Source organism: Talpa occidentalis, unplaced genomic scaffold (assembly GCF_014898055.3).
Source record: "Talpa occidentalis isolate TD23 unplaced genomic scaffold, MPIMG_talOcc4v2.1 talOcc4.13, whole genome shotgun sequence".
NCBI classification, from domain to species: domain Eukaryota; kingdom Metazoa; phylum Chordata; class Mammalia; order Eulipotyphla; family Talpidae; genus Talpa; species Talpa occidentalis.
The window spans coordinates 100,571,161-100,590,671 of record NW_023601322.1 but is presented as its reverse complement, the minus strand read 5'-3'; the positions used below and the strand labels follow the sequence as shown (position 1 = coordinate 100,590,671).

At 50.4% G+C, this 19,511-nt stretch overlaps 1 protein-coding gene across 1 annotated transcript in view; it reads right to left on the bottom strand.

The window, feature by feature from the left end:
* LOC119242948 (uncharacterized) overlaps positions 1-18,839 on the bottom strand; it is a 55,109-nt gene extending 36,270 nt beyond the window's left edge. The window contains exons 1-3 of the mRNA XM_037508369.2: positions 18,806-18,839; positions 16,244-16,318; positions 8,419-8,591 (exon numbers count right to left, since the gene is read on the bottom strand). Coding sequence (XP_037364266.1) covers positions 8,419-8,591; positions 16,244-16,318; positions 18,806-18,839 — 282 coding nt within the window. The remainder of the gene's footprint in view (positions 1-8,418; positions 8,592-16,243; positions 16,319-18,805) is intronic.
* Positions 18,840-19,511: the final 672 nt, after the last annotated feature.

Below are 19,511 nucleotides of genomic sequence, written 5' to 3'. Positions count from 1 at the left end.
GTGGTTCTTCCACAACTTCACTTTCACCACGGTGAACAACCACAATATAAGCACCTGTAGTCACTCTGGCTTTTGCCGGTCACGTGTAGGTGGAGGAATCAAGACCAAGCGCTCCCCCTTTCTAAGCTGAGCCTGCCTATTTCAGGACCCAAGAACTGTCCACAAACACAGAAACGCCCACAGCGTCTGGGACTGGAATGCGTGGAACAGCCACCAGCATCTTCATTGCCTGTTAGCATTCAGAAGCGAGCACGTTGAGCAATTCCTTAAAAAAATAAAAAAAATAAAAAAAATAAAAAGTCCCCCATTGAACACCCTCGAACACGACCAACGACGCCGGTCCGGAGCCCCAGCCCACGCGCGCACTCCGGGGGAGGCGCTGTCGGTTTGCACCTCCGCCTGCTCCCTGGGCGAGGGCCAGCCTCCGCCGCGCTGTGGGTGGGCGCAGCGTTAACGCAGCAGGCAGGGCCCATCTCCCTGCCCTCGCCTCCAGCTACCGCCACCCCACTGCGTGCCCCAAAGAGCAAATGCAAAATAACTAATGTTACAAGCTCTAAGTTCATAAGCAGAACGTCGCATGCGCCATACTGCTCAGGAATTATGAGACTGCTGGAAAATAATCTGTTGAAGCTCCATAAAGTGTCAGCTGGCAAGAATTAACTGGGCTTAACCCCCTGAGGAGTTTTCAGGTTTCTGGTTAGCCTCCTTGTTCAAGGAATTCGCCACGAAGCACTAAAGTGCTCCAGCCTTGGACGGTAAAACTACCCCGAGTTTCCGTGTGCGCGCACAAGCCTAAGGAACACCGCGACGCAGGCACGCCGCGGAAGACAAGCGGTGGAAGAACGCTGCACCGCAGCTCGGTCCCTATACCGGAACGGCAGTACTCGGTACCAGAGGCCATATATTCAGAGGGCTGGGTGTGGAGGGATGTGCCTTTGGAACAGAACCACACGGGGGAGAAGAGAGCAGGAGAGGCAGGGCCCTCACCTGTGTGGTCTGAGGGGTTGCTGTAGTCTGAGGGGCTCCCTCCAAGAGCCCAGCTGTGCAGCATGGCCACATAAGCATCAAGAGGCTGAGGGTGACCACGGACAGCCACAGCTCAGCATGAACGAGCGCGGCCAAGACTGACTCTATACAGGGCGCATCTGCAGCTCCCCAGCAGGCGCATCTGTCCCCACGAGGGAGGTCACCGAGTCCCAGGTGGTGAGCCCACAGGAGGCTGCCGGAGACGGCAGGGCTGTGCTGGCCAGGGAAGCTGCAGGACCAGGGCTGGGCCACTGCCTCCACGGTTCCCTCTTCCAGCACAGAAAGGAAGCCTAGGAGCACACAAGTCCAGGTCCACATACACATTGTGGGCCCAGACTATGTTTTAGTAACCAGCTGGAGACTTACGAAATCTTCCCAAGATTCCAATAAGGGGTCCACTATCCCTGGGAAAAAAGGACTCAACATGTGATAACTTAAGTGGAGGCTTGGAAAAGAGCAACACCGTCACCAGTGACGATATATCATACTTAGAAGCTTTGAGACGCACACACACCCCCGGCTCAAACACCAAAGCAGCACAGCGGCTGGCCCTGGCAAACCCTGACTGGGGCCCTGGTGGGTGACCCAGGAGGCGGTGGGCTGAGACTCTGCAGGGCGTCAGCAAGTGACCAGGCCAGCAACTGAATACATGTGCTGTGAACAGTCTCTCCAGTTCCAATAAACTGCAAATGCGGGGCAAGGACTCACAGTTTTCTTTTTAATTAACGAACTTGCCATTTAAAGCATACCTTGCTAAAGATGACTGCTCGTGGCCAGAAGAAAACTGGTGGAATCTATCAATCTTCAAAATCAACCCTGAACCCCAGCCAGCTGTTTTTCCAGTCAAGTGCAAAGGAGTGTCTCTTATTACTGTAAGAGCTGGCTGAGGCATCTAGCTTTCTGCTTTCTCTCTCATGCCCCACTGTCAGCAGGGAGTCCACATCTGACACCACCATGCCTACATGTAGGGTGGGGTGTGATGACTGCGCTCATGACGTCACAGCGCAAGGCCGTGAGACACCTCGATATGATGACTCCAAGATGACCCTGGACAGGGCGGCCACTAGGCCTGGAGGACAAGTGTCACTTCCCACTTGCTCCAACTCAGACCAGACCTTGACAACACCCCCCAGCCCAGGTAACCGGCTCAGTCAACCGCCACTGTTAACCCTGCTAGAAGGTTATTCCCACATTTATCTCTTTTGGGTCTCTTCAAACTTATATTAAAAATCATTAATTGCAGGCCTCCCCTGGTGGTGCAGGCAGTTGAGTGGCACGCTGTGAAGCTGTCCACAGCCTCTACAGCGCGGGTTCCATCCCGGCCAGCCAGCGAGGGTCCCACATGGTGCGGCAGACCTCTCTTGTCGTGCCCGCTGCTCCCCTCAGCAGCGTATTTCAGTGGATCTGCCTGTTCTGCTCCCCGCTCTGTCTCTGGTGAGTCCTCTCACTCTCCCATGCATCTGGCCTGTATCCTGGTTCTTGTACAAATAAATTATCTTTTAAAAAAATCATTCATTTCTCAGACATGTTAATGACAGATTTTCATATAGATAAAATGGTATGAAGAAAGAATCTTCTCGTATCCTTTGTCCAATTTTAATCCAAATAGATTCTAGATGTCTTACAGGCAGCCACCCACAGGCCTTTCTTTAGCTTTCACTCCATGATCTACTATTCCAGGATGGAAGATGCTCCCCACAAGATTTAAATGACAACAATTGGATCTTGACTGCAGCAGCAACAAGTAATGAGGCAGCTGCGTCTTTTTTCAAACAGCTACTGCGCATGCTCCCATCGGCACACCGATTAGCAGGATAGAAGAGCCCGGCACGAGCGAGCTTCCAGCTTCTCATGCACAGAATCATCAGGTTGCTTTCACTTTGCTTCCTGAGGTGTTTTTTTTTTTTTTTAAAGATTTTATTTATACAAGAACCGGGGCATAGGCCAGAGGCACGGGAGTGTGAGAGGATTCACCAGAGACAGAGCGGGGAACAGAACAGGCAGACTGGCTGAAATACACTGCTGAGGGGAGCAGCGGGCGCAACAGGACAGGTCTGCCGCGCCATGTGGGACCCTCGCCGGCCGGCCGGGATCAAACCAGTGCTGAAGAGGCTGCGGACAGCTTCACAGTGCGACACTCTACCGCCTGAGCCACCAGGGGAGGCCCTGCTTTCCTGAGGTTTTAAATGCAGATTTCAATATGGCCTCGGTTGTCCCAAATCCTCCACAGTGGATACCAGTAGAAATAAATAAACCCCTGTAGACCCACAGCTACGGAGGAAGAGGCTGGAGGCAGGATCCGCCGTGGCCGGGCTGCCCGCCGCAATCCCCGCTATGCTGCATGAGGGAGCCTAGGCTCTGCCGGTAACACAGCCGGCCCGCCCCGCGGGCAGCTCTGGCCAAGCCCTCCAGAGTCAGGCTGCGGCAGATTTCTCTGCAGTGGGGAGCGGCTCTAGCTGTGTGAGAGTGTGGATTCCTCTGTTTCCCTCCTGCCTGACTAGTCAGTCCTCTGAACTCACTGAAACTGCAAAAGGGGCCGCGCACTACTCACTGGGTCTCCTGAAACTATGAAACGTACTGACTAGGAAATGCCAACAGGCTTAAAATTGTAGGCAACCTTCTCCACGTCAGTTTAAAATAATTGACAATAAGGACAGAGGACCTTTATTTCATCTGTGCGATGACGGAAATGCAATGTCCTGTGAACATTATCTCAATGAATGAACCAATCACTCAACCCACGAGCCTAACTGCACTTCCCTGCACACGTCCCTGATCAAAAGAGCAAGAAAAGAGGGAAAGGAACCTTGTGTCTGAGACAGTAACCTTGACCACAGACCTGAAGGGCTGGTTTGCTGGAGGATGAGGGAAGGGGCCGAGCACTAGACCGAGGGCGGCGGGTGCAGCCTCTCCGTGGAGACCCTGCTCTCAGCCCCAAGCAGATGCTGCCTCGGTGCGCGGCCCCAGCCGTGGTCAAAGCGTCAACAACATCTCCACAAACTGGGAAGTTACTGGAAGAACAGAAACATGGTAAAGGATAGGCACCTTTTACTACATTTCACCAACAATAAAAGGGGGTATCTCCTAGTGGCACTGACTTTTGAGGTTCTTCGCCCTTGAAACACTAGGCATGTCAGGGGTTCAGACGAGAGAGGGGCATCGAGAAAGGGTGCATGTATTCACTACAAATAGGCTGTCTGAATTGTGAGTGACAAAAAGGACAAAACGAATTTCTGAAAACAAATAGAAGTTTCTCTCTCTCCCGCGTAGACTCAATCAGCTGCGTCCATTCTGCGGCCACTGCTGGCATAAGATGCCGGCCAGCCCCCACGGGGGCAGGGCTGAGCACCCTTTTACCTACAAGGACGCGCCACAGGAGCCCCCCGGGGCTCTACTCACAGACCATTGGCAGAAGGGCGAGCCTGGTGACCAGCGAGCTGGCTGCAAAGGAAAATGTAAAAGCGGTCTTTTATTTCTGGTCGTCCCCATGTCCAGTTAAAATTTGGGAATCACATTACTGAGGGCGAGCGAAGAACTAGATGCATGCCCAGGAAACTTACCCGAAAATAAGACCTACTGAGTCACAAGAGGGCACCATGAAAACGCATGCCAGGACAGCACCCGGAGCTAGCGGGAGCAAGCAGCCCGCCACCAGCTAGGGCTCTGAGGGCTGAGACAGCCTGCTGAGCACCTGTAGCTACCGGCTCTACTTATTAGACACTTATACTCACAAAATTATTCCTCAGATCTACCCTGTGAGGCCAGTATTTTTGTCCCCATTTTAGTTACATGGATGGGTTCACTTATTAAAAAGCACTGCCCTGAAAACCTAATATTTTTTAAGATTTATTTTATTTATTTATGCATACAAGAACTGGGGTGTAGGCCATAGGTGCGGGGGTGAGAGGATTCACCAGAGACAGAGTGGGAGCACAACAGGTAGACTGACAAACTGCTAAGGGGAGCAGCGGGGAGACAGGAGAGGTCTGCTGCAGCCTGAGTGCGATCCCCGGCCAGGGAGCTTAACCCCTGCACTACCAGGGAGGCCCTGAAGGGTCTTTCACAGAATAAAACTGATCAATATTAGGTATTCATTGATGGATTTTAGTCTATAGAAGACACTTCAGTTAGGTATTTGGGCCTCCCTGGTGGCACAGGGGTTAACTCTCAGTGGTATCAAACTATCCATAGCCACTGTGGCCTGAGTGTGATTCCCCAGCCAGGGCGCTGACCCACATGGCACAGCAGACCTATCTCCCGGCTGCTCCCCTCGGCAGTGTGTTTCAGTGGATCCGCCTCTTCTGCTCCCCACTGTCTCTGGTGAATCCTCTCATCACCCCCACCCCCCGCCCCGTACCTCTGGCCTGCATCCCAGCTTTATACGCATATATACATAAAAATAAATCTTTCTTAAAAAAAGACACTCCTACAACTGCAAAGAGGCAGATGACGACAGGTGAGACAGACAGACAGGTACGGATAGCCGGTCACTGCGCAGGCCGCTGTGGTAGCCTTCCCAGGGAGCGGGGCTCTAATTAGGCCTCTGTTCTATGAGCTCCAAGATACCTCCCTCTAATAAATGATTCTTCTTCCAAGGTCCCACTTGCCTCCATCAACCTTACCACATGGTTGGTTGGTCTCCAAAGCTTTCTTTGATCCAGTTATCTATGGTATGTGATTACTGAATGGTCAAGACTAAGAACCTTCTAGAAGCAAAGGAGCTGACACTTCCAGGAGCGGAAGCAGAGCTGCTGTGCGTGGGGAAGCACTGGCATGTGGAAAGAGGAGTTTTTCCTCCAACTCAGGAGCCAGAGGGAGGCGTCTGCGTGCAGGCAGTAACACGGTGAAAACCACGCCGAGTGCGACGAATGCGGACAGGGTGAGCGGAGGGAGCGTGTTCGCAGAGGTGACGTCCATCAGGAAGCCTCCACAACGGCCCGAGAGAGAGCAAGTGAGGGAGCAAACAGAGCAGGGCAGTCGGGCAAGGGCGACAGCAGAGGGGCAGAGACCCCCCGGCCCCCGCCCGCCCGGGGCCCAGCCACACAGAGCGCAGGGGAAACACGGGGCCCCTGACAGAGGTGTGGGCGGTCCCAGAACACCTAGCGAGACTCTGAACTGCTGTTCTCGCCCTGTAATTTCCATTTGCCCTCCTACTCACAGTATTTACATATTTTTGGGTTTTTTTCCTTTACAACCATATACACTTCTAGAACAGCTGGAGAGCCCTGGCAGTAAAAGCCTTACGAATGCTTCTGCGTGAAATTAGTTCTCATGCAGCTGGCTGCCTGCAATACGGTTGCCACCACCCTGTTGGCCTCCTTCAGTGATTCCATCTCCCCTTCAATTTTTCTCATTTTTTTCACATGTGCTTTTTTCATTGCCTACCCATTTGAAAACAATGTTTTTCGTGATTTTTTTTTTTATGATTAGCCAAATTTTATACCAAGTTTAACTCCCACTAACTCAGAGATGACAAGAAGTAAAAGTTCTTTATAGTCCTCTATAATTAATCTGCCCCCCCAGCACAGACACACAAGGTCAACTGGAAATCGAATTAAATTAAGCTCAAACTTCACCCCACCTGACAGTGCTGACTTCTACAGAAATTCTCAGTCTTTCAAAACAGTCAGTCGGTCCTGCGGGGCCCTTGCTGCCCTGCACCTCCCTCTGGTGAGGTGCAGGGTGTGCTGCTGGGGGGCTTCGAGTCCCCTAGGAGAGTGAAGCAGAACTCGGGGACTGCCCCTGCTCCCCAGCTGTGGAGGCAGAGCCCTGGCCCCTGGGCGCTGTGCACAACTTGCTCCCCGGCAGTGGGATGGGGTCTGGTCTACCGTGGCTGGGCAGCACCAAGCAGTCACCCTGGTAGCCATGCCCCCTCACTGCCCCACTGGCCAGACGACAGCCCCATCCACTCCAGTCTTTGGGCCTGGGAGTCCCGGTCCACCCTCTGCCTAAGAATCACCGACAGGGCCTCGCCTTCATTTGTCTGTGGCACCAGAGGGCAGCTCGGGAGCCACCAATGAGACGAACCTTCTTCTGACTATACTGTGCAGTCACACTGCGCCAACCAGGCCTGAAGCCAGAGCACAGTGAGGCTCCCAGGGGACTCCTAAGCCCAAGCAGCAGAGGTGGGCAAAGGAGCAGCCCTCTCTGCCTCTAGCCCAAGGCAGTCTCCAGGCGGCACACAGCACAAGGTACTCACCTCCCTTGAGGCCCGTGAGGAGTCACACGCGTTATACACACACATCCTCGTAACAACCCAATCAAGGGAGGTATTCGTGCAGTGAGCGCTTCTTTTCCTTCTCACAAATTTCCTCATAGGAAAAAAGGATTTATGTCTGTCTCACCCACATACTCTTTCAGACTCCAGCCAATCCCCAAGGGCAGGCCATTACATCCTCTGCGCCCAGCACACCCCATGAACCAAACCCCCATGCACGTGCGGGCCAGCTCAGCAGAGAACAGGGCATTTGCACAGGCCCCTCCAGGCACCGTGGCCCTGCTGCACGACAGCCTGGTGCTGGAATCACGGAGGGACATCCTCTTGGCTCTTCTCGGGCGATCCTTCCCTAACACATTATCATCTCTCCCCACCGCCCACTCCACCCTCCGAGTAGTAGGTAGATGCCCAGATAAGTCAGACCAGGAACCTAGCAGGCAAGAAGGAGATGAGACCATTTCTAGTCCCAGACTTTCCCTACATATTGTGAAAGCTGACCAAATAATCAGGATTATGATCAAGTTCCATGGTTCTAACCCACATAGCATTTGCATAACACATTTAAAAATCAATAAAAGGGCCTCTCCGGTGGCGCAGCGGTTGAGCGCTGGGTTGCGAAGCTGCCCACAGCCTCTGCGGCGCCGGTTCAATCCCCGGCTGCTCCCCAGACACCGGAGGAGGGTCCCGCACGGCGCGCAGACCTCTCCTGCCGCCCGCTGCTCCCCTCAGCAGTGTACTTCATCAGTCTGCCTGTTCTGCTCCCCGCTCTGGCTCTGGTGAATTCTCTCACCCTCCCGCGCTTCTGACTGTGCCCAGTGCATGTATAAACAAACAAACAAAACAAACAAATAAATAAATAAAACATGCCTCTATAAAAAAAAAAAAACTTAAAAAAATAAAATAAAAATCAATAAAAGCAACTTCATCTTATGCCCCCCCCCCCCCCCGATACACACACGTATGTTATAAACTTACTTCCCCTCCCAGGACACTGTCTCTGCATGACTAACTAAGTAAGGTTCACTTAGCAATCTAATCAGGACAAATTATCAAATAGTAGCAAAAGATCTCAGCAGATACCATATGACTAAGATTTGCCGAAAGCAGTAAGATTAATGACTTGTGACACTGAATAGGAAACAGCACCAAATTTCCAAATCCCTGATGTGACTCACCACTCCAGAGTGGGCGGTCTCGGGCTTCGAGCACAGACAGCGGCCGCCACCATCTCGGCGCTCACGCACGCTGCGCCGTGTCTGCTGGAACACCAAGGGGGCCGGCGGGTTCTGAGGGCTCCATGTTCCACCGTCACAGTGTGTGCATTGTTGAAGCAGGTTCAGCGTCTGTTCTGGAAAAGGCCGACAGAAACGGTGACCGGCTGCTTAGGTGCGGCCCACCAGTCACGCGCCCTTAGGGACCGCGAGCCGCATCCCAGCCTCCAGCGCCTGTCTCCTACCGGAGTGCAGGCCCAGTCAGAGCGCCGCACGTAACGGTGGCCGTGACCGTCCGGCCAACGAGCGGATCTGGTTTGATGTACTCAGCGCTAGAGCACAGAACAAGTGTGACACGGGAGCTCAGCCACGAATCTGATAAAACGTTCGGAAATAAGGATTTCAAGAGCTACTCTTCCGTCTGGGGAGAGAGAATCCTAAGATGAGTCATACATTTCACAGTAATGTTGGACATGAGCTTTGTAGCCACCAAAGCCCACGTGGTCTGGGCGCGAGGGGAGTGCTGTGCATCCGCATCCTGGGCTTGCGCGCACGTACTCATTTGTCAAAAATCTCTGCCTCTCACAGTGTGCCATTTTGTCATATAAAGTCAGGCTATAAACCTGACTTTTTAAGCCTGTCTTACCAAAAATGGCAAATAAAAGCATGAGTGACAGAGGTGTAGATTCAAACCCAAATTTTTGTAAAATACCTCCGTTAGACGGTATTTATGAAAGATATCTACAACATAACCCTACAGGAGCTTGGAGAGACTAAAGGGAGCATCACATGAACACAGGAGACAGCACGAATTAAAAACAGAAAAGGAGAAAATACAGGTCAGTGTGGTCAGGAACTGGTTCTTTGGAAAATATAAAGTTCAAACTTGTGAGGCCAATCAAGGGAAAAAGGAAGAAGACACAAGCAGTGTGCAAAACGAAAAAGCAGACATTGCTACGACTCCTGCAGGCCACATTTTAAAAGGCATGAACAACATTAGGCTAATAAATTTAACAACAAAAGGAGAGGTCATCTTCTTGAAAAATGAAATTTACCAATACCAAAAAAGAATATAATATTCCATTAACTATTAAACAGTTGAATCCAAAAATCTTCCCTTCATCAAAAAAAAAAAAAAAATTCAAGTCATGATCTCTTGTACCAGACGGCTTGATATACACAAGTAGAAATAATACAAATCTGACAAATTTCCCAGAAAATAGGAAAGTGAACTGTGTTAGGAGGTTTGTAGGAGGATCCTCAACAAACCCTCCTCCTGGTGCCCACACCCGGGCGAGCCCTCCCCCTTGGGTGTGGGCTGGGCCAAGTGACTGCCTTCCAGAGAGCAGAACGGGGGGCGGTCTGGCAGCACTGGCAGCTTTCCCCTGGGGCTCGCTGGCGCTATGACGGGGCCAGCTGTCGTGTGGGCTGGGCCGCGCAGAGGCTCACAGAGTATTTTGGGGCCCAGAGGTGATGAGCTGCCAAGTCCTCAATCCAACCGGCTGCAAGGACCTGAATCTTGCCGACAACCAAGTGAGCCTAACGTGGCTCCTCCCAGGCAAGGTTCATGGGGTCCCAGAGCCAGAGGCCATGCCCAGGCCTCCCCGGACCCAGAGGCGGCGAGATAACAGAGGCTGTTGCTTTAAACACGGCGCCTGGGGGCTAACTGTCACACTGCGGGGATGGCGAACAGAGAAACATCTGCGTCTGATTTTGGGGACCACCAGACTCACACTCCAGGCTAAGTAATTGTGGAATGCTAGCTGCCCCCAGAAGGGAGGGTGACTCAGGCCAGGGGGCTTTCCTCAGCGAAGGGAAGTTCCAAGGAGATTCAGCTGAGAAGGTGAGCTCCTCACACTCCCGGCAGCTAAGAAAGCCAGAGCTTTAGCCCCAGAGGGAGCCCCGTGACGCCCCACACACAGACGACCCAGGGCAGTTGTTCATGTACAGCACAGGTCTAACAAAATATGTGGGCGCTCTCGATGCAGAAAATTATGTTATTGAAAGAAATCAATGATTTAATACATGGGAAAATATGCCTTGGATGTGAATTAAAGGAGCAGTATCATAAAGATGTCACATCTCCCCAACTTGATCTATAGATTTAATCAATCCTAATAAAAGTTCCAATGTAGTGTGTGTGTGTGTGTGTGTGTGTGTGTGTAATGTGACAAACCAGTGCAAACACGTCAGAGCTAAGCCCAGCAAGGCGTGAGCTGACATCGGGGAGCAGAGGCGGGGCCTGCGCCGTGGGGTGTCCGGCGTGACTGCGAACAGGCATGAAGCCAGCAAGGTCTGGCGTGAAATCAGAAAAAGAGCAGCTCCAAACCCACGGTGAAAGCACAGCACCTAACTTCTGCACACCTGGGTGTGCGATTACTGCACACATGCCACCACAGAAGAGTGGAGAAAGGGTACCGTTCTCCAAAAATGGTGCTGAACAATCAGCTGGCTCTATGGTAACTAGCAAAAATGAAACCAGACCTTTACCTCTTGGCAAACACAAAATCACTTGCAGGCAAATCATACTGCTAAATGTGAAAGACAAAAGGACAGTGAAACCTCTAAGAATTAATGAGAATATCTACATGTTCAGGAAAACTTCTGAAACAGGAAGGATAAAAAAGCTTAAAACACACAAAAAACACCAATGAGGGCCTCCTGGGTGGCGCAGCGGTTGAGCGCTGGGTTGCGAAGCTGCCCGCAGCCTCTGCAGCGCCGGTTCGATCCCCGGCTGCTCCCCGGCCACCGGAGGAGGGTCCCACATGGCGCGCAGACCTCTCCTGCCGCCCGCTGCTCCCCTCAGCAGTGTCCTTCGGTCCTTCTGCCTGCTCTGCTCCCCGCTCTGGCTCTGGTGAATTCTCTCACCCTCCTGCGCTTCTGACTGTACCCAGTGCTTGTATAAATAAATAAATAAATCTTTAAAAATATATATATAAACTGACTACATTGAAGTTAGCACTGACTGTGGAAAGGCAAGCCGCAGAAAAGGCACTACACAGAACCAAAAGAGGACTCATTTCTTGAGTCTACACTTTTTTTTAACATTTATTTATTTATACAAGAGCCGGGGTACAGGCCAGAGGCAGGGGAGGGTGAGAGGATTCACCAGAGACAGAGCGGGAAACAGAACAGGCAGAATGACTGAAACACACCGCTGAGGGGAGCAGCGGGCGAGACAGGAGAGGTCTGCATGCCATGTGGAATTCTCACCAGTCGGCCGGGATCGAACCAGCGCTGCAGAGGCTGCGGGCAGCTTCACAGTGCGGCACTCAACCGCCTGCACCACCAGGGAGGCCCCATGAGTCTACGCTTTTTAAAAACTTCTGACAATGAAAAGGGAAAGTCAAACAATCCTTAGAGAAAATTCTCGAGACCACACGATGCACCTGTTCAATCTCTCCTGAAGACAATGGTAACGCAACATGAACATGGTGACTTCCCCACACGCCCACTAACATATACGGGAAATCTCGTCAAATGGCAGTGCCAAGCTTGGGCACAACTCTGGAGTGGAGGGGCTGCAGTGCCGACGAGGCTGAGCAGCCGTCTCACCCACTCACCACGGAGCACAGGCCATTACAGCAGCTCCCCCAGGAACATCCCCACGTGCGAAACAGCCTGTGGAGGCCTCACGACGCCCACAACGGGTCACTCACGACAGCCAGGCTGGAGACCAGCCCGTGCCCCCATCAGCAGTGCAGCGGGTGGAGGGTGTGCTTCGCACACGGATGCTGCTGGACCCACGCCGGCCCCACTCAGCCGTCGTGTGAGCGAGGTCTCCAGGTCTGCCGTGTAACCCGGTGGCTACGGCTGACAATGCTGTATTGTGAGAGGAGTTCGTTCAGAGCACAACTTAACTACTGCCATCCCCCAAACAAGGAAAATCAAAAAACTGCTGCAACATAAATGCGTCTCACATACTAACACTGGGCCAGAGAAGCTGGCACAACAGCATTCACATGGACTGCACTACTTATGTGAAGCTCACAAGCGGGTGGAGCTGCACTGCAGTGTGCAAAACACAATATTGGGGTAAACTATAAAGAAAAGCAAGGACGCCGTGACCATCAAGTCCTTGACACTGGCCCTGATTTTTCTTCTCATCCTATGAGACAAGGTCTCACTGAGCGCTCTTGGACACACGTGTGCTATCATTTTTAATGAATGGGTCTATTACTCTGCATCCTTGACGTCTTTAGCTGCTGGCTTAGGATTTTTCTCTCCAACACAGTTCGGTCATGATTTTTAGAGATCAACAGCAGTGCCTACGACCCTCCCAACACCCTGGGCCTCTCATTCGGCGACTTTACCCTGTGTGCTATGCCCTCCAGGGCAGCCTCATCGTGGGCACATGAAGCAGCACGCTCGCAGACCTCCATTCCATTTCCAACATTACTGCCCACAAGATCGGAAACTCATGACTAATCACACACAGTTAAATCCCCTCTCCCCAGCGTCCTCACTTCCACACTCACCCATCTTACATTCTGGAACCCAAAGACAAAGGACACAAAAACATTAATTCAAAAGGACACCTGCACCCCTATGTTACTGCAGCACTATTCATAATAGGTAAGTTATGGAGACAACCCAAATGCCCAAAAACAGATGACTGGATCAAGATGTGGTTTCTATACACAATGGAATACTACTTGGCCATCAAAAAGATAAAGTCATGCCATTCACAGCAACATGGATGGAGCTGGAAGGGATCATGTTCAGTGAGATAAGTCAGAAAGAAAAAAAAAAATACCAGATGGTTTCACTTATAGGAAGAAACGTAGAAGGTCCAAATAAGGTATCAAGGGAAAAAAAAAGTAATTATAATAAATTAAAAATCAAAATCAACAGGCAACCATAAACCAGGGACATTGTGCAGAGGGGAAGAAGGGAGCGGGATCAAAACAAAGGTGAAAGAGCACAAGGGACTATGGTCATGGTGCACAGGTGAATGGGTGGTGGGAATTTCACAGGGACTATAATGGAGATAAGAAAGCACACATTGTACAAAAAATGAAGGATGTAATAGCTCTTCCTCAGATGCCACGTGCAATACCCGGCAGATCTCACCTGTCTACCTCAGCAATGCGCCGACTCCTCCCAGCCTCAACCACCCTGCTCACAGAAGCGACCATTCCCAGAGCCGTGCCAGTGGTCTTGGTCCCATCAGCAGTCTATTCTGAACCCAGATACCAGACTGATCCTTTCAAGACTACAGTTAAGTTCCTGTAAGGCAACCACTCAGAACCTTCCAGAGGCATTCATTCCTCAAGAGATAATTTGCATTCCTCAACTGGGCCAGAGGTCCTGGGTCATCTGCCACCCCACCACTCCCAACGCCCCTTCCCTGCCTACACCCCTCCAGCCATGCTGCTCTTTCTATCCACCAGACTACCTTGCACTTGCTTCCCCAGTCTCGCTTTTTTTTTTTTTTTATTAAAAGATCTATTTATTGGGCCTCCCTGGTGGCGCAGCGGTTGAGCGCTGGGTTGCGAAGCTGCCCACAGCCTCTGCGGCGCCGGTTCGATCCCCGGCTGCTCCCCGGCCACCAGAGGAGGGTCCCACATGGCGCGCAGACCTCTCCTGCCGCCCGCTGCTCCCCTCAGCAGTGGACTTCGGTCCTTCTGCCTGCTCTGCTCCCCGCTCTGGCTCTGGTGAATTCTCTCACCCTCCCGCACTTCTGGCTGTACCCAGTGCATGTATAAACAAAACAAACAAACAAATAAATAAATAAATAACATGCCTCTATTAAAAAAAAAAAAAATCTATTTATTTATTTATTTATGCAAGCACTGAGTATAGTCAGAAGCGCGGGAGGGTGAGAGAATTCACCAGAGTGGGGAGCAGAACAGGCAGACTGACGCAACACACTGCTGAGGGGAGCAGTGGGTGCGGCAGGAGAGGTCTGCGCGCCATGTAGGACCCTCGCCAGTGGCCAGGGATCGAACCAGAGCTGCAGAGGCTGCGGGCAGCTTCGCAGCCCAGCGCTCAACCACTGCGCCACCAGGGGAGGCCCCCCAGTCTCGCTCTTGCACCAGACACCGCAGGCCTGCTCTTGGCCTCTTTCAGATACTAAGTTACCTAACCAGTGAGAAATTCTAAGCCCACTCTCTTAAGGCAGCTTTCTTCTTCCCTCCAAGAAAGTCTCCTCCTTATTCTGATCCTTTACAATTAGATTTGAAGAGAAAACCAATTCATATTATTTTCCAAAGATGGTGCTTTTAGTGAATGTTCTCTGATCCACTTTAAAGCCATGTCATTTCCTTGTCTAATCGCTGACAGAGGGAGGAAGTGGAATTGATGGCTCATCTTCCAGGAGGATTCCCTTGAAGCACCACTGCCCGCAGTGAGAGAGGTTTTTCCTCGCCAGGGCACATTTGCAGGTTCTAGCACATGCTTAGACACTAAACCCCCTGAATACTCATGGGAGGTCTGCGGGCCACACGCATTTACAGGAAACGAAAGGGCACCAGAACGCAAGCTGTGCAAACAGATCTTCTGACACGCTATTTCTTAAGCTGCCACATGACAGACTGGTTTTAACACTTTCGTTAGTTAAAATAGCCGGAAAACTCCCATGCACAGCCTTCTTCCGGAATGCTCGCTCTTGCTTCTGTGACTGCCTCCTCTTCACTGGAGCAGGGTATTGGGAGAGGAGCCAGCGTGAAGTACTTTCACTTATATCAAAATGCCATCCTATCCTTGATGACTCATAAAAAAAAATCTTTTGTAAATATCTCCAACACAATTTTGAAAACACCTGAAGCTGTAGATTGTCTGTATCTATACACCCTATTTAAATTTGTGATAGAAAAAAATCATTTGGCTAGATGAGCTGCGGTTTGGCTTGATTTATTGTTTTGCTTTATTATTGAAGCGACCGAGAGAATGTCTGACGCTACACTGGGTGTTCTCGTCACGTGACGTAACCCGCGGGGCAGCTGCTACTCCCCTCCCGGTGCCACATGCAGTTTCATTCCTCCACACCCTTCATACACCCTTCCCTGCACAGCAGCTCGCAGACACCCCTGCCTCTCCTTTCCCTCGGGCCCATGCCGACAGCACCCGCCGCAAGTCCCTCCCGGGCTAGGATAACCTCCAGGACACACCCCGAGCCGCCTCAGTCTCTCTGTGTCAAGAACAATTTCACTTAAACTGTGACTGTTTCAGGTACTAAAATTCCCAACCAGTCCACATTAGAACTTCAATCTAACTTTCATTCCAAAACTCTACCCCTCCCCACACTTGCAACTTGACCCCAGCCGCAAGCAAGTGCGACGACAAAGGGCCCTTGGCAGCCCACAGAGCACAGAAGACCATCCGCCAAGCCCTGGCCTCACCGCCTGTCCTGCCACTGCAATTGCTCCAGCAGCTTCAGAATTCTCCAGGCTTGCGGCAGGCAGGAAGCAAGCACCTCAGGGGATGTTACTACAGGTGCTTCTGGAAAGAGAGAGGCCTTTTCAGACCTGAAAAGAAGGCCCTTTCTACTGACAAAGCAGGTCTGAGGGAACACCTGGGTGCAGTCTCAAGTGTCCCAGAGTCTGTCCGCCAGTTTGCATCCCAATTACAGGGCTCACTACCTTCCGAACAGCGCTCTGGCTTTGCCAACAGAGAACCTCCAAGGTTAGGAAATCAAATTACATTACAATACAGTTACCCCTGGAATTAAGCTCAGGCTTGATTTCCAGAAAACTCAGCAATGGAGCCACAGGAAGACAACACAGACACCAAGTGCGTGAGAATAATAGAGCTGGCACACACAAGGACAAACGAGTCTCCCTGTTACCTGCACATCTGACGGCGGTCGGCCTGCAGCAGGTGAACCCGTCAGCCTTGAGATGCACGAGCAGCCTGGCCAGGACTCAGAGAAGCTGAAGGAGCACCAGGAGCTACAGGCCCTGCTGATGCCTCAGAGCAAGCCGCAGGGATATGCAACAGCACCGGTCTTCCCACGTGGACCTTTAAAATATAACACCCACTGCTCTACCACCAGCTCCCATCTCTCAGGTTTCTCGGGTGGCCAATCCCCAGCCTGCACTCTCCAGGAAGGGAACTCTGGGAAGCAGACACCCAGTTTAGCTAAATGGCACAAAGCCCCCATGGCACCCCTCCAACAGACCCTTCACCTCTGTGCAAATGACTCTTGTATCTAACGTTAGTTCCCCTCCTTCAACCAAGTAAGAGCCCCTGTGCTGTCAACTCACTCGGGAAGTTCTCCTGAGCTAGAGAGTATTTCAGAGTCTCACATGTCTGCTAAACCCTCTTAGGTGCCCCACACAAGTAGGCACTGCATTGTGTGTGCAGGTGTGTGTGGATGTGTGTGCAGAAATACATATATAGTAGGCATGTGCACACACCTGTGTACATGGAAGTGAGAGCATCAATGTACATACATGGTGTGTGTACAGAAATGCACGCATATTGCATGTGTGAACACATGGGTGTGTACATTTAAAATCAGGCCCTTTTATGATATTAATAATTTTATAATGTACAATATCATAACAATATAGATACTAGGGAACCTTTCTGCAGATTAGAAGTCAAAAGAGCCCATATATTTCTTTTCTTTCCCCTCACTATGGTTTAATTACATAAAGTAGAAATGCAAGAGGATGACTGCCAGGAAGGCCTTATCATCAGCCTTTCCTGATCTCTCTTTGTTAAACAGCTTCTACTATGAAGCCCTTATTCATTACCTGGTTTCTATTTCATTAAAAATGATTTAGAAAAAGGTTTCACATATCTTTGGTCATGTCACCTGCTCTTGACATTATATTAAAAAGAAACCGAGTTATCTTACTGATGATTCACTAAGTTCCTCACAGCAAATATTCCCTGGAAGGTCCTGTTTGCTATATATGAACTCACAGCCGCAAGCTCCACCCACCCACACCCAAATGCCTGCAAAAAATGTAATAAACAAATATGGTCTGCATGGCACGCCTCTCTCAGCACTGACCCTTGTGCCACAGGGCAGTCTGGCAACAGACAAAACTGTGCCAAGCTCAGACCACGCCTCCTCTGTCCCCTGCTCGGTTTCTGGCTTCCTTGTCCTGTATCCCCCACGCATTTGATTTCCTACCAGAAACACACTGTTTCTTCTCCTTGTATATCTCGGTGCTCAGCTAAGTGAAGTACTCAACTCTCCAAACTTAGATGATACAGACTCCTAGTGTTGCTGAGAAATAAACTGGGAGGTCTTAAAATACAAATCAAAACCCCAAATTATCAGCCCTCCAAACGTAGCTCTCAGGCAAACGTGACAAAAAACTATGCCAGGCCCTTCAATTACTGGTAGGGAGCCTTCGCTTCCCAGCCGCTCAGGAAGCTGGCTCTTCCTGCTCTACCGAGAGAGCAGTGCAGCCCACTGCATACCTAGGAGCCAATTTTCTCACACTGTGAAGGTAAAATAGGATGACTGCCTTGGTCCCCATCGTCAGCCAACCTTGGTCCCCATCGTCAGCCAACCAGTCACGTCTGCACATGACCAAGTCTACTCCGTGGCCTATGCACATGACTCAGACCAACATCCCTGCACGTGTGCACAGAGCACCAACGTGCACAACCAGGAGGGGAGAAGAGACACTTGGCAACCTCTAGCAGGAGACCAAGCCTTAGAAAATATCCAAGGCAGTAATTTGTGAAGCGATCTGGCTGCTACATAGCTTTTGCTGACAACTGCAAAACTGAATCAAGAGATTGCAAGGGCAAGAGAAAATTTAAATTTCAACCCAGTAAGGGCTGATCTGACACCTTTTAACAAACTAGTGGGAGAATCTTCCTCACTAGACCATAACACCGGCAAAGCTCTCTGAATAATTAAAGAAGGGTATTCAAGGTGAGCATGAAACCAGAGCTGGGTTTTAGTGTAAATGATGCAGCTTGTTTTAGGAGCAGGGGCCTTTCAGAATATTTATATCCCGCTTTATTTTTATTTATTGTTGTTTCCATTTCTAAAAGTTTTTCGTAATAGTGTTTTATATCAGAGGATCCTCTGATATAAAGGAGGGTTCTTTCTTTCTTCGACACCACCCATTGTCATTTCGGAAACACTGGTGTTAATTTGGGAAGCTGCAGTGCATAATCTTCTATAGCTTGTGGTTTTTAATGTCCATGAATATTCATTTTTAAAAGCACGATGACGAAAGCTTTGTGAAAAATTAACAAAGAAATTTTTTCCTAGGTAATTTATCTCACACAACCTCAGGAAGATGCAGTAGGGAAGAAGAACCTGGTCAGCACCAGCACCTAGAAGTACAACCCATTTTCAGTAGTTAAGAAACCTCAGGATACAGTTTAACGCGAAATCGTACGAATGAAGAAGAAAGTCTGACATAATCACTACCTCGACTGCAAATTTCACTTTTCTCCAACTTCATGATGGCGAAATTGATGATGAAGTGAAAGCAGTCTTCCCTATAATTGAAACCTATGTTAGTGTATCAGACTTAGCCCAATGCTACTACTCTAGACAGGAGCTATCTGGGTAACAGGAATGTCCATAAATAAGTCCAAAGAAGTCTACTGCTTGCCTGCCTACGTAATCAGTTACGCGTTTTCCCACATTCTCATTCAAACCATTAGCCATGAGGACATGGTGTGATAAAGGGTGGCATTAGGACAATCCAGTCCACGGCCATCAGCATCCACCATGACCAAAAGCTTATCCAGGGTATTTGTGACTTTGGCCAGGGAAGAAAAGCTGTGAGATGTGAGTGCTGAAAACAGTTTACAGAACAAGGTGACAGCAGTTAAGATAATAAAAAGGGACAGACTGTGGATATATTCTAAAGGTAGAGCCACAGGATTTCCCAACAGAAGGGCAAGGGAGTATCAGAAAGGAGGATTCAAGGGCAACTCCAAGATTTGTCCTAAGAACCCGGAGTGATAAAGCTGACCTCAAGGGAAATCAGAAATGGAACAGGTTTGGCTGGGAAGAGCAGGAGATCAGTTATGAATGCGCTGACTTTTGAAATGCCTATGACACTTTCAAGTGAAGCTCTAGAGCAGTCAGCTGAACTCTGAGGTTGAAGCACGGAGAGAAAGGTGTG